At 39.8% G+C, this 25,077-nt stretch overlaps 2 protein-coding genes across 8 annotated transcripts in view; one reads left to right on the top strand and one right to left on the bottom strand.

Moving 5' to 3' along the window:
* The first annotated feature begins 204 nt into the window (after positions 1-204).
* On the top strand, positions 205-12,044 carry LOC109196620 (CD209 antigen-like protein A). 2 transcript variants are annotated; one of them, XM_025902368.1, is made up of 9 exons: positions 208-421; positions 3,682-3,792; positions 4,372-5,455; positions 5,676-5,792; positions 7,343-7,381; positions 7,461-7,565; positions 7,853-7,995; positions 10,367-10,461; positions 11,212-12,044. In XM_025902368.1, exons 3-9 carry the CDS (start codon positions 5,293-5,295, stop codon positions 11,330-11,332), a joined length of 783 nt encoding a protein of 260 aa, XP_025758153.1. In that variant the 5' UTR covers positions 208-421; positions 3,682-3,792; positions 4,372-5,292; the 3' UTR covers positions 11,333-12,044. The 2 variants fall into 2 exon arrangements, with proteins under 2 accessions (XP_019206406.2, XP_025758153.1); XM_019350861.2 differs by lacking the exons at positions 4,372-5,455; positions 5,676-5,792 and having other exon boundaries at positions 205-421.
* Positions 12,045-12,561: 517 nt separating this feature from the next.
* Positions 12,562-25,077, bottom strand: part of col14a1b (collagen, type XIV, alpha 1b) — a 174,370-nt gene continuing 161,854 nt past the window's right edge. For 4 of the 6 annotated variants that reach the window (XM_019350850.2, XM_025902364.1, XM_019350854.2 and 1 more), the window contains 6 exons: positions 21,798-21,833; positions 21,174-21,240; positions 20,894-21,082; positions 20,539-20,616; positions 18,898-19,053; positions 12,562-15,299 (listed from right to left, as the gene is read on the bottom strand). In XM_019350850.2, coding sequence (XP_019206395.1) covers positions 15,019-15,299; positions 18,898-19,053; positions 20,539-20,616; positions 20,894-21,082; positions 21,174-21,240; positions 21,798-21,833 — 807 coding nt within the window. In that variant the 3' untranslated portion in view covers positions 12,562-15,018. Of the gene's footprint in view, positions 16,956-18,897; positions 19,054-20,538; positions 20,617-20,893; positions 21,083-21,173; positions 21,241-21,797; positions 21,834-25,077 lie in introns of all 6 variants that reach the window. The other 2 variants (XM_019350851.2, XM_019350853.2) reach the window with 2 other exon arrangements.

The following is a 25,077-nucleotide window of genomic DNA, read 5'->3' as shown; positions in this document are numbered from 1 at the left end:
CAGATTATTGCTGCTGACTTAGATTCTATTTCTGTGTTATAACAGAGATTTTACAACAGTTATATTCATAAATAACTTTTTAGATTCTTTTTTCTATTTTAATGAACTGTCAGTAAAAAAGTTTTCTAACCACACTGCAAAGCAGAAATGAAGTTGGCCCCTCTGTTTGTGGTTTGGTCTGCTGCTACTTCCTGTTTGATGTCTATTAAAAGCTGCCCGACTCAGAAACAAACCAGACAGACACTGAAGCCTCATCAAATACTTTCACCCACCAAGATGTCTGCAGAAGTTCAAGCTGCAGCAGATTTTAGAGTGAAATATAGCAGAAGGACCCACAGTGATGGACGAGAGAGAGAGTACAGCGAGGTGCAGATGATAGATGATGGAGAACAGCATCCTGATGTTGGGTTACAAGAAGCTGGTAAGTAGGAAGCAACAAACATTTCAAATGTTTACAATGAAGGAGGGAAGTGCTGCATGACTCTGATACAAGGGCGCAGATTTGGCATGGATGGAAGGGACATGTCCCCACCAATATCCAGCCATTATTGAATTGTCCCCACCAATAATCTGATCTCTCCGAGTAAAGAAAAACAAACCCGATAGAAAGAGAAAAAAAAAAAACCGATCTGTCAACGTCTCATTCACCCAGCGGTGCAGAAAGAGTTAAATTACGTTCTCTACTGGAGTCCTATGTCATGTGACAAATATGGCCAATGTGATTGGCTGTGCCTTTCAGGGAGCTCTGTTTAGTTTTAGCAGCGGCAAGCCTGCGCTGTGAGGACCTGCAGGGAGGAGGATGGAAGCAAAAAGGAAGAACCTGGATATAAAAAAGTATTTTTCAAAGAAACCTGTAAGTCACTTAAAGCCAAGTTCACTCATAAAATGTGTCATAATAACGTTACAGGCTGTGCTAGGCTTTGGCCCACATCAGTCTAAAATTGTATGTAACCATGAATAACGTGTTTTGGAAACTAACTGCACAACAGGCAGCACTGTTAGTTATCTCAGTCTCAGAGTAGCATTTCTAATTTTAAGTGAAACTGTCAGAGAAAATGGCAGCCTCAAGCAAGCCAGGATATTAGTTTACAGAGGCTGTTAGAATTATGTCTAATGTTAAAATGTTGGTGACACAATAATTTTATCCTAATGGCACTGACATGTTCATAGGGTTAGTTTTTGAGACAAAATATCATGAGGTAGTCATGATTTTGCAAATATTCCACCTTGTAGTGCAGTTTGCACAAATTGTTTTAAAAATGCACTCACCCTACAAACATTACTGACGAGTGACTCATCAGTAATGTTAATATAGTGCGCCTAAAATGTTGCATAATTTTGCTGAGAGATCTTTTACTTTGTGGTAATCTTAGATGAGTAGTTTTATAGACAAAAACCAGCAGGTCATTCAGTGTTCCCTTAGTGCTAATGTATCAGAGATGTTGGTGTACTATAACTGAAGGAATGTTGTTAAGTCCTTAAAGTCATATTTTTTATTGTCATGACTGTGTTTGAAGCTACTTTTATTTTTGTATGATACCTGATGTATATGGAATATGGCTGAAGTAAACTAAAGCCTAAAATACTTAGTCAGTCATTTGTTTAATAGTAATTTAATATTATATCATTCACATATAAAACTATGAATTGTAATTTTAAATGGTTTAAAAGCATGTAGAATAACATATGTAGAAAAGTATATTTCTCCTTTTTTATCAAGAAGCAAAGACAAAAAGGAAAAAGAAAAGAAACAGGGCAGGGTTCGGTGGTTGAATCATCCGTCCCCACCGATGCCAAAACCAAATCTACGCCCTTGCTCTAATGGCTTATCCAGCAGGAGCTCTTCGGTGCTGCAACAGAAATTTAAAAACAAACTCTTGCTAGAAACTGTGTGGAGCACAAATAACCTCAGAAAACAAGTTGAAGTATTGCTTTCAGAGTCAATTATAATATTATGTTTTTTCGAGGCTTCAGTGACCCAGGCCTGGAGACGAGTTAGTCACCCATTGGTGGCCTTCGTACACTATTGCTGGTAGATTGGTCTTGCAATGTTTGTGTGGAAATGATCGAGTGTGTTGCATCGAGTGTGATGCAAACTGGAAACAGAGAACATTTAACATTTACCTTCAGGGTTAAAGTTGCTAAAGCCAGTTTGTTTCAAAAGGTTCAACTTTTATTTTGAAGTTGAATGTTAAAGAAGAATCTTCATACACAAAAGTGAATTATGGAGTTCCACAGGGTTCAGTGTTAGGACCAGTTTTGTTTACATTATACATGCTTTTGTTAGGCAGTATCATCAGAAGGCATAGCAGACATTACCACTGCTGTGCAGATGATACCCACCTTTATCAAGCCACACACCAATGAGTTAAACTGATTCTTCCCTTTGCACAGTATGTCTAAGATTAAAAATCTTCCTGTGTCACAAGGATGGCAAAAACTAGTTAATGCATGTATTAAATCTAGGCCGGACTACTGTGATTATTATTATCAGTATTATTGTATCTACATTATTATCTGGACATCCTAAAAACTAATCAAATTTAAATTCCTGCTCATCACATACAAATTCTTAATCAGGCTCCAGCTCATCTTAAAAACCTCTTAGTGCCATCACCCATTAGAGCAGTTAGGGGTGGATGTAGCTCAGGAGGTAGAGCAGGTCATCTACTAATTGACAGGTTGGTGGTAAAATCCCGGCTGCCCCAGTCTGCATGCTAAATTTCCTTGGACAAGATACTAACTGTGAATGGGTCAATGAAATATGTTGTATAAAGTTGTTTGAGTGCTCAGAGTAGAAAAATGCTAAATTAGAATCAGTCTATTTACCATCTGTCTTCCTCCCATCACCTGACTGCCCCTCCCTGATTCTGCCTGTGATTTCCTGTCAAAAGGGAGTTTTTCCTTCCTGTTGTTGTCAAAGTGATTGCTCACAGAGCGCCGTCTGATTGTTGCAGTTTCTCTGTATTATTGTAGGGTGTGTACCTTACAATGTAAAGTGCCTTGAGGTGACTGTTGTAATGATGTGGCTTTATATAAATAAAACTGAATTCAAATTGAATTGCATTTAATGTTTGCTTTGCACCTTTTTTCAGCTTTGTGAATAGTTGAATAGTTGGTTTCTATTTCTGCCAGGGTCTTCATGCAACTGTTGCAGTACTAGGAAATTTGTGCTGCAGCATAATGTCTTTGCGACATACTCCTTTTTGTGACTGCCAGCAACCGCCCAGAAACTGGCTGAGAAACGCACAGTTTTGCTAGCAAACAGTGGAGATCATTAAGTGGTCTCTATGCCTGCTTGGCTGGGACCTAACATCTCAAAATAAGTCTTCCTGTGAGCAAATTATGAAGATAATAATAATAAGATTATTCATAATTATCATTATTATTTTGTCCTTTTCTTTATAAGAGGTTTGTCAGACACTGATGAAGAATCAATACAAGTGGGAATAAACTAAAGATAGAATTTTGCACCATATTATATCAACCTTGATTTCCTCCAAAGAACATTTTACCTGATTTCCTGTAATTCTCAAATATACAACATGAACTTGTTGGAAATGTCATTATTATTATAAGGCAGATCCATTTAATTAAGGCATGAACCAGAGTTAAAACTCTCAATTAAAAAGAAATCAGTAATATTATTATATAAAAAAAAGTTGATTTTTTTCCCTTTAGGTGATGATACTCAGAAGAAGCTTCCAGCTGGGAAAAGAAGCAGTTTCAGGGGTTTTGAAGTGAACCTGGGAGTGCTGTATCTGCTGATTCTGGCTGCAATCACGACACGCTGTGAGAAATTTTATTACCATGTTGTGTTATCTCCCTAAAACCCCGTGTACTTGGTGGTTAGCCTTGGCTAGCTGCTGTTAGCCATGGTTAGCCTCTGTTTGCTGTTCTTAGACATGGTTAGCCTCTGTTAGCTGCTGTTAGCCATGGTTAGCCTTTGTTAGCTGCTGTTCACTGTTGTTAATCAAGCTTTCTTTGAAGTGGCTGTAACTTTGTTGGGCTTTGACGCTGAGTGAATAAAGCCTCATATTATGTGAGAATGTAATCAAACTATTTACCAAAGTGAAAGTGTGATTTTTAGAACACTTCAGCCTAACATCTGCTGCTATAATAATAGCTCATACCATGCTGCTGTTGTGTTTGCTGTCCATCTCTTGTTCCTTTGCAATGAGAGGGTTGCATGTCTAATCTACTGACAATAAGTAATTGTGACAATATCAAGAAAAAATAATTATGTTTATGCACGTTTCATGTGTTAGACTCCTGACTTCAGCTCAGGAGACGAGGCATGAAGTGAGGATGAAGAGGAGCATTTTATTAAGATTCTGTTCAGGTTTTCACTTCTTCTTCTTTTTCTTTCAGACTTCTTGTTGTCTGTACTCTAGCCAAATACAAAAAGAAAATAAAACAAAACAACTGAACTGCATCAATCAATAGTGCAAAATATGAAAGTAGGCTAAACTACTGGAGGAAAAGATGGCTATAGCCACTGTGACTTCACCTGATGGATGAAATGTGTTTGAAACAGGATGTGGAATGTATCTGAGTAAGCAGCTGAGGAAAGAACAGGCTAACCTAACAATCAGTCACAAGTCATTAGCCACTGAGCAGACCCTTAATAACCTTACTCATAGAACGACCGTATGTTACAAATTGACTTAATATTCTGTTCAATAAGACATGAAGCTGATATGTAGTTTGGGTGTCATTCTCAATATTTTGTTCACAACACTGTGACGTACCGTAGGGAAAACTTTTTGATGTTTAATTATGGACTGAGAAAAACTGAAAAACAATTTAGTAACTTTAGTCACATGAAATCTTAAACAACTTAACGTGTTTTTCTATCAGGCAACAGAAAAAGGTGTTACTGACAAAGAGACATTTCCTGCTTTGTGCACACTGTGAGCATGAGGTATGAATGTGGTTGTGGTTTGTTTCACCACGAGCTCAGCTTATGTTAAACAAAGAAAAATGAAATTATTCTTGTTTCATGCAAAATGTTTTCACAGTTTTTCTGAGTGGCTTTGCAAATATAAATACAATGAAATGTTCTATTTGTGGGTTCCACCACACTGGAGGTTTTTATGCACATTAATTAAATGAAAGTTTGGGTCTGTGTTTCCTTACATGCTGCCACTTCCTCAAAACGTCTTCCTGTCTGAAAGCAGAGAGCAGGCTGGACAAGAACAGAACAGAACAGCTCGATATCTACCAGGGTCAGTACTGCAGGACTGTTAGAGGACAGTTTAAACTCCTGCTCAGCGTCTCAGTCCTCTCAAGATGTCCTCAGATATTTATGCAGAACCAGATCTATCAAAGAAGGTGAGATACAGCAGAAAGGAGCAGGAGGACAGAGCAGAGTGGGAGCAGAGGGAGGTGGATATCTACGAGAATACAGATGAGATCAGAGATAGTTATGATCATTTTAAATCAGAGGAAGGAGGTAAGTCAATTATAAAAGTAAATGTACTGTAGAGTTTGTAGAGCTCTGTGAACGGGAAATTCATTTACGCACTTTAGTCACAGTGTAGATGTAAGATTTCCTTTTTATTGGCTACTGACCCTTTTATGAAGCTAAGCTGATACAACCACAACCACAGGTCTATTAAATACAGAGTGACAGGAAATAAGCACAAACCAACATCCACACTGCTTTCTAACAGGACCACAGACTCAGAGTCCTCCTTCAGTCCAGAAGGGCTCTTTCAGATGTGCTACACTGGCTCTAAGAGTGCTGTGCCTCCTGATGTTAGCTGGGATCATCATCCTGTCCATATGCTGTAAGATAAGATACAACCTCTGAACTTCTCCTGCAAATGAATGTATGACTGATACTGAATCCCAGCAGCCAACAAACATGCAGCTTCACAACCAGGACGTGTCCTTCTGCCACAGCAAATACAGGAAGTACATGAAGCCAAGACAGAAGCACCAAAAACTGCAGTTCCTTTAATGACCACTGGAGGCTGATGCTGAAAGCGAGTCAGTCCCCACAGACTCCCATGTTAAAATGAGCAGCTTTCCAGCATTAAAAACATGTTTGCATTCAGGACTAAATGAGTTTTGGTCTCTAAGGATAGTTTCCCTCTTCATAAAAACTGTACGGTGGCATTTTAAATTCTCTGATCAATAATATGAGCTGCTGTGTGGTACAGCCTGACCAACAAGTTGGTTTTGCTGACTGAGCTTCTAGTATTTCATGAGTCTGTTACTTAGCACTGATTAGCAGGTGTGTGTATGTGTGCATGATTCCTGGCTCATATCTTGTGTGTGTTGTGGAGGTGGAGTGAATGTTCTTGTTGTTCCTTCTAACTCTTCACTCAACACGGTGATTCTGGGATTATATCAACAAAGCAGACAGGCAGCAGCATCTGCTGCAGACTGATGCAGGTGCAGTCACACTATGTTAGACAGTGGCCGTCTATCATTGTGCGACTAGTTAGTTCATTTGGTGTATTAGCAAAGGTAGCTAACAAGTTAATGTTAGTTCCATTTATATGATGGGATATGTCGATAAATCTTTTTTTTTTAATTACATCAAATCACAACAACAGCTGCCTCGAGGTTCTTTATTTTATCAGGTAAAAACTCCACAGTAATAAAAACAACAACACAGAAAACTCCCAGCAGCTGCTGATGGTTGGATTTAAAATATACTTATTTTGCGTTTTAAATCAGTTGATGACCTTCAGCTGACCTTTAGGCCCTTGTGGAGGTGTGACAGGCTTAATGCTGAATCAGGAGAAACATCACACCTGTACACGAACCTGAGCACTCTAAGAAAACAGAGACGCCTGCAAAAGGACATCTGAAAGCAGGAAACACTGTAACAGCAGTGGGCAGGGAGTCACCTTAACCAACAGCTACCTGGAAGCTGCAGGAAGAAACATTTATTAATTATAAATAAGCAGAAAGAGGAAGTGTTGAAGCCTCAGAGCAGCTTTTGACTGAATGTAAAAAGACATATTTTCAGTGAGAACAGGCACATGTCACATGAGTCAGAATCTATTCTTTCACAGCATATAGAGAACATCTCTGACTACAGGTGTAAAAATGCTGTTTGATTCTTCAGCTTCTTCCTCCACACTGAAGCACAATTATTTTGAATCTTGTCAGTGGTTTTTGTTCACAGTTGATACGTATTTAGCTCATAAGATTTCCTGTAGTTCTAACAGCTCCACCCACAGGACATGTTAAAGAACAATGGCTGCACAAGTTTCTGACTCTTATTGATATATTTGACAAAGCAGAGGAAGAAGATTATTTCTGTTCAATGTTTCACTCATTTTATTTTATTTTATTTTATTTTGGTTTCACTAAAATATTTCAGATGCTTTGAACAAGAGTCAACTCCAGGATGAACTTCAAGGTAATTGAATCCTTGATTCTAACATCACACCTAATGTTCAGAATATTTTAACTGAATTTTAATCTGTTTTTCTCTAAAGACACAAAAACCAACCTGACTCAGTTACAGAGCAGTTATGATAAACTGAGTAAAAACCACAGTCAGCTACAGGAAGAAGTGAAGAAGCTGAAGGAGAAGATAGAAGGTAATAAAGTTTGAATAACTAATAGAAAACATCAGTGTTACACAGTGATAACCTGATTGTGTCTTTATTTTGAATCCTAAATGTTTGATGCTGTGTAACAGTTTTTCTGTATAAATGTAAGTTTCAGTTAATTATGAATAAGAGAGAAAACCTGAGTTTAAATGAAGGATTTACAGGGAAAATGACAGGAACCAAAGATTTTTGACTACAGACTGAAATCAGAGATCTTATTAATGTGATACAACATGACACAAAGTCTGTCTTTAAAACATGTGTTTGACTTTAAGGAAAGTGGTGTCCTGAAGAATGGACGAGATTTGGAAGCAAGTTTTATTTTAAATCCACTGAGAGGAAAACTTGGTCTAACAGCCAAAAACACTGTAAGACCAGAGGAGCTGATCTGGTGATGATAAACAGCAAAGAGGAACAGGTGGGTGTGTTTGTTCATGTCTGTGTGATCTTTGATGGAACTGACAGTGAGTTACAAAGTGCTTCATAGGTTGAATAAAGCCACACATTGATGATAAGTATACATGTGCAAACATACAGACACATAAACAAAGCAGCAGACATTCATTCCATCAGAAACACAATAGTTAGAAACTCTGGAGGAAAATAAAGGAAAAAGAAAGCTAACCTGTAAAAATGAGTTTCAGCCGTTAACAGTCAGCTGAGCTGATAGTCTGAGGAAGGCTGTTCCACAGTTTGGCTGCAACAAGCTCAAAAGCACGATGGCCTCTGGTTTAAAATCAGAGCGAGGGACAGTTGGGAGACGCTGATTAGATGATCAGAGAGGCCGGCTGCAGTGAGAAGGTCCAAGAAGCTCTGCTATATAAGCAGGGGCCTGTTCATGCACAGCTTTATATGGTAATAACAGGATTTAAAAGAGGATTCTGAATTTGACTGTAAGCCAGTGAAGAGAAGCAAGAATAGGTGAGATATGAGACTGCAGGCCAGGGTTTGTTTGCAGCCTTGCTGCTGAGTTCTGCACTAACTGCAGACCAACTATGGAGGACTGAGAAATGCAGGTGAAAAGTGAATTCCAATAATCAGGCAGGAGAAAATGAAAGTATGAACTCAGAGTTCCAGATGATTGAATCACAGTAAAGATTTGATTTTTGCAACATTTCTGAGGTAAAGGAAACAAGACTGGGTGACCTTTGACATGTGAGGCTCAAATTCAGCTGTTGGTTCAAAATGATCCCAAAGTCTTTAACAGGTGATTTGATGTTACTGGTGAGGGGGACGATGTACTGACTGACCTCCTCAGAGAAACTGAGCCAAACAGCAGAACTTCAGTTTGAGATGAAGGAAGTTTAAATCCATGAAATGATGACAGAGAAGCATTCACTGAGGCCGGAGAGGCTCGACAGAAAAGTATTAGTGTGGGTGTCATCTGCATAGCAGTGCTAGGAGATCCCATTAAAACCATTAAGCAGATGTCACTGGGGCAGCATTTATAAAGAGAACAGAATTGGTCCAAGGATTGAGGCATGTGGGACTCAGATGAGGACACACATTGATTAATATGAATTGTGAAGCATCTGTTTGATAATATGAAGAAAACCATGTGAGAGCAGCACCAGTGATGCCAGTTTGTAGTGTGTTAATAAGAGGAGCACCATCAACAGCATGAAGGCTGCAGAGAAGTCAAGCAGGACTCAGATGGAGTGTTCATCTTTATCCCAGCAGAAGAATCTGGTTAGTAATGTTCATGAAAGCTGTTTCAGTGCTGTGGTTTGTCTGTAAGCAGGTTGGAACTGATCAAAGATCTGAAGCAGCTGACGAGCAACTGGATTTAAAACAGTGGGATGTAAGGAGGGTTGATTCCACTCAGAAAGACTCTGGCTGTTTGAAAGTCAGCTGAAATGACAGGGACTGATTTCTAATAGAGAGAAGTCAGGGGGAGATGGCAGCAGGAAGGAGTCTGAACTCCAACAACAGAACTGGATGAGAGACTTGGGGCGGTTGAAGAGGTACAGACTTGAACTCTGACCTGATACTGTTGATGTTGCCAGTGAAGAAATCTAAAAATGTCCACAGTCATTAGAAGACATGGGAGTGACAGCAGTTTGTCTCTGGGAAGACAACACTGACTGTAAGACTGTCAAAGATGATACATCTGTGATTGGATAGTAGGTCAGACATGTGGAAGCTCAGCGTTATGTGTGGGGCCGCTAACATGATGCACTCGATGAAATGATGCTGCAGTGCTCATCAGTTGTGTGGCAGTGTTGTTAGAGGGATCATCAATAAGTAAATTAGAGTCATCGACTAAAATGACTTTATCAATATGAACAAGAACAGATGAGAGAAGATTAGAGAATTCATTCAGGAAATGATTGCAGGATTTGGGAGGTGGATAGATTACAATACAGCAAACTGGATGTTCACATTGAATTATGAAGGAGAGAAATTCAAAGCAGTTAAAGAACCAGGATTAAACTGGAACCAGGATTAAACTGGAACCAGTTTAGATGATCCTTAGAAACTAAGTCAACACAAAACCTTGAAATAACAGAAATGTTATAAAATGAGAGTAATCCTCATAATCCAGATTGTTTTTCTGATTCAATCCAACTGAATCAAATGATTTGTTAACACTGATTCCACTGCAACACTGACTGAGCTACAGGAGGAGCTGATATTCATTGATTCTTTGGCTCTTTCTGATTTCTGCACAATGGAAGAAAAGTTTCATCACATTTATTCTTCCTTCAGACAGATTCACAAGATGATGTTACGACAACAGAAGTGCTGAATTATGACTGGAGACAATATTTGTGTCTCTTCTCAAACAGGAATTTATCAGGAACATGAGAGGAGGGTCCTGGATTGGTCTGACAGGATGGAATTATGAATGGGAATGGGTGGACGGATCAGCGCTGACACAAACGTGAGACATTAGTTTGTTTCTATTCCAGAGTTATTATTTAGAAGTGAAACATTGATGTTTTGGAAGATAGATCAGCAATACATGAGCTGAGCTATTTTCCAACAGGAAAGGATTTCTGCTTTTCTTTACATTCAGTTTGTGGGGCACAAACTGAATGTAAAGAAAAGCAGAAATCCTTCTTTGAATGAACAGCTGTGCTTGAACTCTCTTCATCTGCAGTCTGTGATGACGTTCAGTTACAACAAGTCAGTTTGAAGAAATCAGGATTGAAAAATGTTCAAAGCAGCGACCGACACATTTCACTTTGTTCAATTTGTCTTCATGTTTTTTGTGCTGTAATGTTTCTTTTCTCACAGAACAAAAACTGTTTCAGAGAATTCCTGTCTCTTCTTCTTTGGTGTTTGTAAAACTTCAGAACATATGAAGGAAGAAGCTTCAGTAAATATGACCTGATAGACACACATTTCAAAGTGATGTCTGTAAACAGCTGACAAAACCGTTTCAAACAGCAGAAAGTCGGCTCTGACTTCTTTTTATTCTCCATTTTTACAGCAGGAAGATTTCATATTCATCAAAGCTTGAAAGCTGTTTTAGTGTGCATGATGATTCTCAGAGAAAAGTCTAAAGGAGGGAAAGTGGGCGAGAAACCTGGGAAAGAAATACAGCAAATATTTATACTCATATTTATATGAATGTGACAATAGTTATGAGTTTAGTCCAGTTTCATATCAGATTTGATCTCTCTGACAGGTTCTGGGCAGAAGGACATGGGAATCCCAGTTCTGGTTCCCGTGGAGTCTGCTGTGATGATTCTGGGAGATGGACAGGGTCACATTATTCTGAATCAAAGACCTTCATCTGTGAGAAATGAGTTTGGTGCTTTGATGTAAATGTTTGAATAATCCAACCAAAGACACCTCACTATGAAATGTCCTGCATGAGCCTCAGACTCAGCTCACAGTTGTTACTTGTTCATTCTGCATCATATATTGATTACATATATTGTCCCTCTGTGCTCTGTGCTGTACAGTAAGGTTGGAAGTCATCCACACAAAAACTTGAAGTACTTCATTACTCTGTAGTTCCAGCAAATTGTTCTAATAAAAGTCAAAGTGCAGCTTGTCTTTACTTTGGTTTACTTGGTTTATTCATCAGTCTGTTGGTCCTAAAACTACAGTTCTGGTTTTTAACCCTTTACATTTAAATTCCAGTTTAATGCTTTTTTATTATTTTTACAAAGAAAATAACAATAACTATTTTTTCTCCCAGTGTAATGAATATTTGAAGATAAGACTCTAATCACCACCAGTGACCTCTGTCAAAGTTCAGCAACAAATTTGATTTGTTTGCATTAATATTTTAATGTAGTGTCAGATTTAAAATGTTTCAGTCTTCAGACAAAATGAACAAAATCTGTAATTGTCTGCAGCGTCCCAAACGTGTCAGCTCTAAACTGAAGATGTTTTGTGCATTTTAACATCGTTGTGTAACGTGTTGCTACATCTCTGGTCACAGGCTGCCATGTAGGTCACAGCACGGGGTACAGCTCAGTGTAGATTTAACATAAACATATAAAGGAAGGATGAGTGTGAACAAGTGTGACCTCCATGAAGAGGAAAACAAGACTCACCTCAACCATGAATGTGACGTCAGGATCCCACCTTGAGCTTTGTGTTAACAGGACTGTGGGCCCTCTGCCAGTAGGAGGCGCTACAAACTGACTGGTGCATTGTTGAAGAGGGAGGAGTCAGAGGTGGGGAAGGGTGGAGTCTGATCATTGGATCCCAGAATTGGTGTTATGGACATTTATGGGTCCTAAATGAACATTTGTCAGATCACATCTGCATATGTTCATGATCACCACAAGTTTTTCTTTCATTTAATGTAAATTGTCCCTTAAATATATTAAATATCATCTGGTGGGTAACAAATATAATGTGTGTGTAATTTTAAACTTCGACTCACCTGAAAGTTTCGAGTCAGCCTCCTGCTGCTGCAGCTCCAACAGGCTTCCTGCTCACTTCAAGTTTAATTAGACTTCACAGTTCAGTCACAAGACCAGCAACACATTTACAACCAACACACACACACAGGCAGCACTGATGGTTGGACTTCAGTTTTATTGTTCTCAGAAATCAATACCAGTGAAAAATAAATTAATTCCTTGATTTTATTTTTTTAAACATTCTGGTCAGAGGTGTAGAGGGAACTGCTCTCCTCACAGACCTGAAGGCTTCAAAACACTAAAGTCAGAAGGAAAGTTCAAAGTTCAAATTCTGGCCAAACTCACATCAAACACAAGGTTGAATAAAAGCACAGTCCTCCACATAACTGGGATTTTTTTCAGACAATGAGACTAAAGGGATTAAAGTCTGAATATAAAGACAAGAAAAGAAATGAAGTGATAACTAAATAAAAACACCAAGTAAGAAACAGAGAGCGTTGTGAAAAATAACAGTTTTGTTAAATTTGCTTCTCTGAGTAAAACTGTGGGTTGACAGACTGAACCAAAATACATTTACACAGAAATAATCTCGGTTTTTACAACTTATATTTTCATCAGCCTCCCCAAACACAGAGACCAGTTTGAGCTTAATACTGTGACAGTACCTGCACTCAAACACTACAAAATAATATGAATATGTAACAATAAAATGTTTGTATGGCTCTATGATTAGAAACTGATACACTGCATGGTGACTGACATAAACAAAAACATGCAAAACTTTACATAAATATTAGTTCTGAAGTTGGAAACTGGCGGCAAAGTTTGAGAGGCTTTAAAACAAAGACACTGGAGGTAATAATCAGACTGATGCAGGACAGGACCAACACACTAACAGATTACATCATTTTCATCAAATACTTTGCAATTTAAATCAAAACCTTTTAGATATTTTTATTTTATTTTTCTGTCAGAGAAGCAATAGTCTTAAAAGATTTTATTTTACTCTAACAGGCTTTAAAGAAATAATAATGAAGGAGACAGTTTGAAAATAAGTTGTGGCTGGACCGTTTGGAGGCACTTAACCAAGCAGGTTAAAAATATAAATGACAGACGAGTCTCTGATTAACGACCACAGGGACAGTTACAGACTGTATATAAAAGAAGGATGTAGCTTCTACGTCTGATTAGCCTTGAACCCTAAATTCTCTCTGATGACCAGAAGGTGGCAGCGTTTGACAAACAGACGTCTGTGGGGAAACTGCCTCAGTCTATCTGTGACCTCAGTAAACAGTTAAAGTTGAAACTTTTAGGGTCAAAATCAGTCGTTTCAAGTCTTATTTAAAACCACTGGATTTTTTATTTAATCAACTGACCAACAAAGAATAAAAATGATAAAGTGGGACGTGATTTAAGGCTCCATTTGTTTAGATCATCTGTTGTGTAGATGCAGAGTTCAGAGCAGTTCAGCTGCTGTTGTGAGGACTGAGGGAGCGAGCAGTGTATGATTTAGCAAACTGTAATCAGTAAAGCTGAGCGACCGTTTATCATCAGAGGGACTGAAGGTAAGCAGTGGTACATTTAGATATTTGTCAGGTTTTTATTTATTTTGTTCAACAGTCTGTTTCAAGCTGTGTTTACTTTGTAAATAACAGAGTTTAATGTTGCAGATATTAAGGTAGATGGAGTATCTGGAGTCGTAGATTTCTTGATGTGTTTAATTCAAAGCAGTGAAGTTAAGCCTGGGATAATCCAGCAGCTGTGTGCTGATGACTGCAGAGATTCTCTATCAAACTCTGCTTCAAAGAGATTTACATTCTGAGGCTCATTTAGATCGTTTACATCTTGGTCAGTACATGTTAAACCATAACTGTTAATGACTGAATAATGAGAAGTTCATCAGTGTTCCTAGTGTTCATTTTCCAATTTAATCTTTTTTGTCATATCTACATGTGGATCTATACAAGTGCTTATGACTCTTGTTGTATTGGTTTCCCTTCTTGTGGATATGATTAAATATTCCTCTGGTTGAAGCAAACAGCCGACAGCCCTGTGATAAACCACTCACTGTGTGTTAACTAGCAGAGACTCTGTTCCTCCCCATGATCCTTATTGAAGCAGTTAAAAATAATGGACGGCTGTATTTTTGCCCAGTTTTGACTCAGCACTGTACTTTAATGTGTTGCTGTCTATGAACTGAGAGGTCACGACCCCTTTGACCATTTCCATTGGTTTCTCAGACTGAACCATTGCTTCTTTAAACAGTATCAGGAAACCAAACAGGATTCCAAATGAAACGTTAGAAACCAGCGGGGAACATCATTGGTGGCTACATGAACCTTTGTTATACCGTCTGTGAGAACAGTTCACCTGTGAAACATGAACCCTCTTTGAGATCCGACGATTTCCAAACAATATTGTTGACAAATGAAAAACAAACAAAATGTAAATTGTTTTGAAACAGTTTTCTTAACGTAGCATAGATGAGTTACAATAGTCCCGACTGGTATCCCTTCCCGTCCCTCTACAATGTCCATAAGAAATCCTTTACATCAGGCACTTGTTGATTAGTCCATAGCAGCTCCGAGCCGCCCAATCAGAATCAACTCCTCTCAGTTAGTCCACGCGGCGCCTCTCTTTAGTCGTCTCTTCGACCCGACTTTCTCTTCCTCCTCCTTCACACTCCGAGAGGTGCGGTAGACACCAGGAGACCTCAGCTCAATGTCACCCAGGGCCAGTGCGGGATCATCGGGCGCCACTGGTCGAGGGGCCGGGTAGTTGGGCTGGTAGTAGCGGTACGGATCGTCTTCCTCGACCTCGCCGTAGTTCTGGAAGACGCTGGGTGGTAGTTGGACTGCGGGGACAGCGCCGCCGTCAGTGACATCCTCGCCTTCTGTGATGCCGACCAACCAGGCAATGAACCAACCAGCAGCCCGGCAGATAGGCAGTGAAAAGCCCAAAACAAAGATGGCCGACCCCGCCACCACAGGAAGCAGTGTTTTGGAGCAATTTGTAGGGTTTTGATTGGGTTAGCAAGAAAAAAGGGGGTGGGTAAGAAGGAAGGAGCAAGAGACACAGAGACAAGGGTTACCAAAGGTTACCAGGTCAAAGGTTATGTTGTCAAGGTTACCAAGTCAGGATTATGAGTCAATTAACAAAGTGAGGATTTTGAAGTTAGAGTTACCCAGTCAGGATTTGTGAGTCAGGGTTAGAAAGTCATTTGACAATGTTGAGGGTCGTTAGGATAAAAAGCTTTAAATAAGTCAGATTGAGCTTTGATGTTTGCGTTTTGTGAGACAGTTTGGACAAATGTCTAAGTATTACCAGCAAGTATCAGATCAGTTTTGTATTAGCTGACATTCAAACTGTCATATTTTAAGTAACTGAATGTGTTCAAATATTTTCTTTAAAATGATAAGCATCTGGATACTTAGCGTGCAAAAATATTCAAAGTTGTCGTGCAGATGAGTGTTTAGGACGAGTTACAGGAGTTTGTATTAAGTCAGTGGAGTCTGGGAATTAAAAAAGAGGAATTGGATGATCATAATCTAGAAGAAAAGGTAAGGAGAGGACGACCGTGTCAATGTAAGTTCACAGTATGTCGTTTTCATCCTGCTGATAATTCAATGTTTTTTCTTGCTCCTAAAAAATGCAACAAAAACTTAAAACAAGCAACAAATGCATCACATAAAGTAGTGCTGTTTGTATACGGCACCTCAGTGAGCCACTCTGGATTTATGTGGACCAAATCTACGTATGACTTTTAGGGATCTACAACTATAGGAAGTAATAATAATAATAATAATAATAATAATGAGATTAAGATTACATCTGCTGATAATCAGATCAGATGATGGTATATAATTGCATGTTGTTCTCCAAGTAATTCATATCTGTGTAATACTGGGAGCAATATATCTCTTACAAAATGTTATGATTATGGTCAACGGCCTCTGAGTCGATCACCACAGACAGATCAGGAATGTCTGCCTGGAAACCAACAAATTTAAATGATCTCTCCCAATTCTTCCTGGATGATTGGTCCATCATCAGGTCAGAAATATGCCAGAAACTTGTTGATGGGTAACAAAAGCATCTGGTCGAGGTGCAGCTTGCCTGAAGGTATATTTAACCAAATATTAGTTTGGGTGTTTGAATACTTTTGACCCAAATTCAAAAGTCATTAAAGATTTAAGCTTTACAATCATTCCAGCCTGGAAAAAGAACAGTTCACAGAAATCCTAAAAAGCTCCAAATTACTACGACATTCCCGCCCATCATGAGTCTATGCAAACTTAACTGAAGCCACATCACGGTTGAAGCTCCCGTCACATGTGGTCTAACATGTGGGGTTGTTTGGATCATAGCAATAATTCTGATCGTGCTACATTAAACCTGCCATGACTGTCAGGGATGAAAGTTTAAGGTTTTAGAGAGGGGTGAAAGTGGACACTGGGAAGGAAAAAGGGTGCGTTGGATTTATAGCACGAGACAAAACACATGAATTGCACAGCCCTGTTTGATTATAAGTGAACGTCTCAGTAATATTCTGTTGTGGGTTATTATGGGGGATAAAAGAAGGTGAAGACAGAGATGTGGAGACACAAACACAGAGACAGAAGAGTGATTACAACATGCAGACATTACTCACATGACCACCCTGCAGACTGCAAGCTGCACAGCTCCGTTTAGGCCACTGTGTGACCTTTAACCTCAAACACATCAGTGATGTAGCACCAACATGCACAGAACATGCTGAAGACGACTCCTGCAGGGTTTTCTTTAGCCTCTCAAAAACATGTTTGCTGACTGAGTGTGGATGCTGGAAGGTAACATCTGCCTGCAGTGCTGCTTCATCACCTGCAACTTTCATGTGGATTTTGTCATTTGTTGAATGTTTGTATGGTGACATATTTAGTAACTAATGCATGCATAAGAAAACCCTGCATGGAGCATCTTTCCAGTGACAGATTAAACCCACACTCACTGCACAGAGTGATTCAGCACCAACTGAGACGTTAAGATGCAGAGTTTATGACCACGTGTGGAATAAAACATGTTGTTTTTGAAAACATGTAATTGAGGTTTGTTTCCTTCTACTTTAACACAATAGAAGTCGTTCCAGAGCTGATGTTCAAAGATCTGTCAGATTTAAATGAGTTTTAATCCCAATAAAATATTCGTTTCTTTTATTTTTCACTTTGAAGTTAAATAATCAGCATCTTTACTCAACATCTGGTCTCAGTTCAAGAAACTGCTGCAAAATCAAAGTTGTGTTTTTTGGTTGACTGAAGAAATTTTGAGAAGTAAAGTTTGAACTTTTTCATCCTCATAAGAAAAAAAGTCTAAAATCTCAGGTCACAGTTATTTACTCAGTGACTGCTTTTACATACATGAACCTCATTTTGATCATCTTTAGCATCAACTGAAAAATCTACCACTGTAAAAGTCTATGAATGATTTTAAAAAATAAGAAGCAGCAGAATAAATAAACTTTAACAACTCAGCTGTTTTGTCTCAAAACAAACTGTCTCACCAAATTCTGCTTAGAGTTGATTATTTTGGGTGAAATGAGCCTTTAAAGGCCACTTTGAGGCTAAATTGTTAAAGACATCATCTCTGTCTCTGTCGTTCCATCGAGTCTTTGGATGTTTAAAATCACGTCCAAAAGAAATCCCAGTGCGCTGCATGATATTTGAAATTGTACAGAATGTAAAAATCTCACACTGAAGATGAATTTCTGTGTTTTTTAACTTCAACACACCGACTGCTGTTTGTGAAACTGAATCCTGCATCTTAGCTGTGAGTGTATCTGAACGTGTTTCACCTTCAGACACACTGAGTGTGGGTGGATGACTTTATGTGAACATGAAGCACTAAATGTATAAAGGCTCATTTACACCATGAAGGCTGCTCTCAAAGACTGGCACAGACTTAATGCTGTTTGTTAAGGTGGAATTAAGGAATAAGTGTCTGAAGTTGTTAGAACATGTTTAGCGCCACCTTGTGGCCGGACGTCACTTTTTTCTTAAATTCAGCTTCACGAGGTTTTAAATTTCTGTCAGTTTTTGAAAGCAGGGCTCCAGAGTGTAAATGAACCTTTATACATGTAGTGTTTCATGCCCACTTCTGTGACATGCACTCTGTGTAACTCAGTGGCAGCTTTTCAGTGTGAAAATGAACCACAAGAACTGAACATCTCTCTTCATGACTTCAGTCCAAATACAATCAGCTGTGAAATGTTTTCATGCTCAGTTAAAAAGTTTCTTCTGTTCACATATTTGAACAAACATGCAGGTTTTCTGTAAGTCTCATTACAGCCTCTTCAGTCTGTGGCTGTAATTACACAACAGTCACGGTGGAGGCTGCTGCTTGAATCATGTGGCTGACAATAATAATAATTAATAATAATAACAATTAAAAACCTCAACAATTAGAGTCTTGATAACACTGGTGGATCATAGTTTCCTCATATTTCTGAGACTACGTACCTCCAACATTGTAGCCCACACAGGAGTTCTGATCACAGTAACCCGGAGGCCCCTGGGGGCCGATGGGACCGGGGGCTCCGGGCCGACCGGGTACTCCGGGATTTCCAGGTCGTCCTGAGGGTCCAGAGCTACCTGGTCTGCCCTGTCCCTGGGGACCTGGGAGGAAGAGGATGAAGAGTTACAGATTCACTCTGTGAGGTCAAACTCATCATCAGCCATAAGAACCCCGACTGTGAGCCCAAAGTTATCACAACATGTGTTTGTGTTTACTTTTCTCCTGCGTTTTGTCAGTCAGACAGAAAAATACTTTGCCAACTATCAAAGTGATGTTTTTAATGGTTTTATGGTCAGAGTCATGTAGCCAAAGTACTTCTAGACCTTTCCAGGTAATAAATGTTTAAGACATTTTTAAATGAGACTCAGAATTAACTTAATAACACCTCAACAACTAAAACTATAGAAAAAAATTATATCAACTATTCAAAGTTAGAGACACAATTTGTTTACTTTTTTGGTTCAGTTCAGAAAAACAACAACAACAACAAAACTACTACTAATAATAAAAATAATAATCTAGCTCACCATGTCACTTATCTTAAGACGTTTAATAAAAATTTCATATTTTCTGTTGAATTCTGTGGATTTTACAACATCTTAATGATCCATGTGAAACATGTGAAACATGTTTTCTTTTACTAATCAGGTGATCATGTTCAGGACTTTCTTCACCGCATCACTGGGATGGTTCAGAAAGGCTTGTGGTGGATGTTTGTATGATATGTATAACTATGTAACTATATACACTATATATCTATGTGCACCGAACATATATATTTTAACTTTCATGTAGAGTCTTAAGCACAAGACATTTTGCTTCATCGAGGTTAATTAAGGTGGTACAGTAGCAGTTAATACTGTTGAGAGTTCTCCTGTATAACTTACTCTCCGGTAACTAACCTTCCCTAATACACACTCAACGTCTTTCATGCAGCACAACCAAAACAGTAACATCGTAACAGAGATACGATATAGTCACACACACACAAACACACACACACAAACACACACGCACACACATACTTTGAACTACACTGAAGTATTTTAAGAACCTATGTAGTTATAAGATATATAGTGAAGATTTAATAATTAGGATTAATGTCTGACCTTTGACCGTGTCATGACCTATTGTGATAAGCCAGAGCAAGGGGTAGTCAGAGTCCTGACTGGCCTTTGGCCAAGACCTTGGCCGCTACCTGACCCCTGCAGCTGTGTTTGGGCGCGTGGGAAAGTTACCCAGCAGCAGGGGGCGGGGATACTGGTCCCTATATTAGGGGACCAGAGGACACCCCCAGCTCTTTTTCCCCTCTGCTGTTACTCTCTGTCCGTCTCTGTGTTGCTCTGCTGTCTGTGCTTAAGGCTGTACACCCCGGGGTTTTGCTCTTGCTAAATGTCTGTATGTAGTTTTCTTGCTGTTCATATGATTCAGTGTATTAAACTCTGTTCTAAGAATTCTGCTCTTTTACAGAGCATCTTTTTGAGTGTCTTGATTTAAATTGGATCTAAAAGGGTTGGATCTCCACATCGTTGGTGGGAGAAGGTTTGAAGGATTGTGACCACAGGCTTAGTCGGAAAATAAATTACCAGGTGGTCCTGGAGGTCCTCTGGGTCCTTGAACACCAACACCTGGAGATCCCTTATCACCCTTCTCTCCTGGTTGCCCTGGAAACACAACAGAAAGAAAAACTGTTTTCATTCTTTATTTAGTGTCATTTCTGACAGATACACTGTAACATGGAGAAAGTCTGTAAGGTCGACCTTTCCTGCACATTTCTGACTTTTTATTTATGTATTTGCTGTTAGACTGAACCACTGCAGCTTTGCATCGTTTGCAGTTCAAAATCATTTTGTATTTATTTTACACTGGGCCGTGTGGCAGCCCCTCAGTTCACACTCTGTTTTAAACAGTAACAGAGTTTTACTATTTGGTTAAACTTACCTCTTTCTCCTGGTTGCCCATTCTGTCCATTCTGTCCTGGGAAGCCTGGTCTGCCTGGGGGTCCCTGTTCTCCCTGTGGTCCTGGGGGTCCTTCTCGACCAGGCTCTCCTGGTGGTCCGGGAACTGTGCGGATTGACACCGGAGGACTCGGCACGTGGTTCAGGATGCTGTTGTAGCGCGCCATGTGGCCTGAAACCAGTTCAGTTCAAACATTATTATTATTATCATTATTATTATTATTATTATTATTAACAAATAACAAAGTTTCTTTTAAACTCACTTTGGATCAGCTGCTCACAGACCTGTCTGGCAATGGCCTGAACTGATGCTGTCGACTGGAGATCTCCCTGAAAAACCGCACGATGTTCATATAAAATACATTCAGTTATGTGGGAGTGTTTTTAAATGATTCATATTCTGTGTTTTATGAAGGCGCTGCAGACTCAAATATAATTATTAGCACTGAAATTTACACATAAATCTGCAGACTTGTTTCATTTCTTTTCAGCAGTTTTGCAGCAGCTGCTTGTGTCAAATATTAAGTTACAGCAAATTTAAAGTAAATTTATTTTATGAAACTCAAATATATGAAGCCTGTGATGAGCTTTCAGCATGAAGAATGAAAATGATGAGATTTTGGGCTTTTTTTTTAGATTAATTCACAGTCAATATGCAAAATTTACATTTCTATGCTTTACACAGATTATATTTACTTATTGGATGATGCTGATATTTCATTAATACTTTGATGGATGTCTGCTGTTTATGAACTTCTTTTTTCCTTAAAGCGTATCCTTGAGTTTCACATTGCTGAAGCAACACAACAATATATCTCAATATGCAGGTTAGCAGACAGGACGTTTGTGACTGAGTGAAAGTAACAACATGAAGACAGAGAGCTCACCCGTTCACCTTTCTCTCCCTTAGTTCCAGGAGGTCCCTGCAAGAGAAATGAATTCATGAAAAACGAGGAAAAAACACAAACTTGTGAAGCATTGAACACAAGATGAAGCAGGTGATTCTCTCGTCAGGACAGCAGGTTGATCATCTTACTGTCCTGATTAAACTCCAGCCTGCTTGTTTGTGTCAATAATTTAAAATATTGGAAATTATTATCTATATGCAGGGCTCTAGAGTGCGACCAAATTTTTTAATGGTGCAACTAAAAAAAATAATTTGGTCGCACCGGTGCGACCAACTGTTCGGGTAACAAAAAAAATAAAAAATCTCTGAAACTCTCCGTGTGGTCAACAACAGACACACATTATGTCCCTATCGTGGACTAAACCAATCAGAGATAGTCAGGGGCGGGACCTCTCTGATCAGCCGTGGTCCAGTTGAAAGTGCAGTTGGAAGCGCAGTTTCCCCCTCCAGGGGCAAGGGTACCTAGACCCGGGGCTTAGAGTACGCTTGGGGAGAGTGATTGTGTGTACAGTGTCTCTCTATGTCTGTCTCCACGTTGGGTGAGTGTTGAGTAATTGTATATGAGAGCATGAGGGTGGGAATAGATGTTTGTATCTGTGTGTGCCTGTATGTCTGTGTCTATATGTCAGGTTGGGTATCAGACGCCACCTCTCTGGGGACATCTCAGGCCCTCCAAGGTTTGGAGGCCTATCTCCCCCACCACTTCCCCTGCCGGTGGCGGACGCCCTCAGACATCGGTGCGTTGGTGGTTCTTTGTGTCCGGGGATGGGCGCCCGGGTACCCACCGGCTCACTCCTTGGTGGCTGCTTATCGGGGCCTGGAGCCTGGGGCTCGCTCGGGCCACTTCGGGGATGGGGTGCCCTTGGCCTCTCGGCCCGGGGCTCGGTCACTCAGGCACAGCTGGCTGCCGGCGGAGCTCACGGGCACGTCACTGCAACCCCCCTGGCTTCTGCTCCGCGGCTGCTGAGTGACCCCTCATCTGGGACTCTCCTCAGCTCTTTCTGGGATAGTGGCGCGGCTGCCCCTCTGTTGGTCTTCCTTGGTCTCTTGTGTTCTGAGGGCCTCTGGATGTCTGGAGTTTTGATCTCCTCCATACCTGCTTCATGCCCTGGAGGACGGGGCAGTGGCCCCCCACACCCTCTAGCCGATCATTACATGAAGGAACCTTTTAAAAACAAGCGCGTTCATGCTCACAGGTGCACACACGGGTGATCACACACACAAACTACACCCTTTTTGGCTCCTACCTCAAAGCACACTGTGCGCTGTCGATCTCACGTGCTGCACCATAATGTTTGATATTTAGTATTTACTGTCATATTCCCATATATCATTGTGATCTTGTTTATTACTCTCGTTTTCTTCTGCTTGCTTTCTTTTTTCTTTCTCAACAGGTGATCCAGGTGATCGATATATGTATTTCTTGTCTGCTTATTCTGTTGGTTTTTGGTTTTTGCCCTTTTCCCCCGTCCCTCTTCTCAGGTTTTTTTTTTTTCTTTCCCTCTTTCTTTCTCCCCTTTCTTTCCACCAGTCAAGTCTGTCCCGTATTCAGCAAGTGAAAATAAAATAAACAATAAAAGGTGAATCAAATGGACCATTACGGCAAGGCTGGGATGGTCCATTTGGTAAAGTAAATCCGTTGGGCATCTTTCTTCGCCTTTAGACAATAATTCTGATGGCAAAAGAGCCAAACGGGACAGGTTAAAAAAAGAAAAAAGAAAGTGCAGTTGGAAGAGGGAGGTGAGTAGCTTGAACAGGGCTGGACTGGGACAAAAAAATCGGCCCGGGCATTTTGACTAGAGACCGGCCCACCAGCATAGAGATCGAAAATGTGACGTCATTCAGGGGTAAAACCGCAAAGGATTCTGGGAACTTGTGGCAAGAGGTACTAGCACACGCAGGCTTTCAATTGAACTCAGTTACACACCAATAAAAAGAAACCCAAAAAATGGCAAGAAGCTGTTGTATTATTAACTGCAATAGCCGGTCGCATGACAGCCACGGGAAGCCGACGGGTAAAGAGATCGTTTTTTTTTATCGGATGTCGTTGAAGAGAAATTTTTTAAGCCATGTTTCCGAAGTAAGAGCTAAGTAAGATATACCAAATATAACGTCTCAGAACACTCCAGCTCACATGTTAGTCTGCTCCAAGCATTCCCACAAAGGTCAGTGTTTTGTAGTAGTTAATACGTCATTTTTCTTAACATAATTGGTGATATAGGTTACAAGCAAGTCTGGCACTGAACAGAAATGGTCGCGCTATGCTCCTTTATTTATTGTGCATAAATAGTGAATTGTCCTGACACAATATTGCGTTTCGCTTCTGTTATTACCACGGTACACTGACAAAAACATATACTTTTATTCACAGGATAAAACAGTTGTTTTGTATCACTAATTGCCCAGTGCGATTACAACATACAATATTATTGTCACTGCTACATTTCTGTAATGCGTACCAGAAATTATTTCCACTACTAATTAATTACCGTTGAGCTCAAAGGTTATATTAATAAACGGTTTATGAGTGTGTATTTATTAAGATGATTTGTGAGACTGGTAAACTTACCTTTGTTTGTACAATGGTCTTTCGTTCTACACGGTGCATTTCAAGGTCCTGTACCCATCCGTCGGTAAACTGTACCCGGGCTTGTTGCAGTGACCTGAAGTTACTAAAAACTTCATGAGTGTATGCACTCACTCCAAGAACCGTATAATTATAAATCTGAGCGTGGTGAAAGTTGGGCAGCACGCTAACATCTTTTGTCCACTCTGTGTGCTCGTAAGGGTCTGACCCTTTCACTCCTTTGATTTTTTCCTCGTATCTTTTCTTTGCCTTTTCGTCGAGTCTGTCATACGGTCCGGCATTATTCACCTTAGTTTTGTACATTCCTTTTTTGTGCGGCAAAGAAAAACCAAGAAGGCATTGGAACCGGAGAATGAACGTTTTGCGGTGCTGCAAATGCTTGCATTTGATGCGGTACTTGGATTGTTTTGCCTCGAGTTCCTGGCATGCAATGCGCGAAAGTCACGTGATCTGTCAATCGCTATAGGAAAAACCATAAAGCCTTTGCATGAAAACAACTGCTTTGATGTACACTGCCTTGTTGGTATATATGTATCAATCTAATAAACTTAAACCTACACCATCCTCCCTATTCTGGATTTTAAACAGTACATAGCAGAAACAAAAAGACTGCTTGGTCGAGTTAACCTCCTGAACTATGTACAACACATGGTAGAAACCTTAAATTAAGACC

The sequence above is a fragment of the Oreochromis niloticus genome, linkage group LG22 (genome assembly GCF_001858045.2).
Source record: "Oreochromis niloticus isolate F11D_XX linkage group LG22, O_niloticus_UMD_NMBU, whole genome shotgun sequence".
NCBI classification, from domain to species: Eukaryota; Metazoa; Chordata; class Actinopteri; order Cichliformes; family Cichlidae; genus Oreochromis; species Oreochromis niloticus.
This window is presented reverse-complemented; position numbering and strand designations above follow the sequence as displayed.

Bases quoted from the DNA above. Each gene is read 5' to 3' on its own strand.
- LOC109196620 (XM_025902368.1), top strand. From the start codon at position 5,293: ATGTCCTCAGATATTTATGCAGAACCAGATCTATCAAAGAAGGTGAGA. The intron at 5,456-5,675 runs GTAAGTCAATTA...GCTTTCTAACAG, and splicing joins TTTTAAATCAGAGGAAGGAG to GACCACAGACTCAGAGTCCT. The intron at 7,566-7,852 runs GTAATAAAGTTT...TTTGACTTTAAG, and splicing joins GCTGAAGGAGAAGATAGAAG to GAAAGTGGTGTCCTGAAGAA.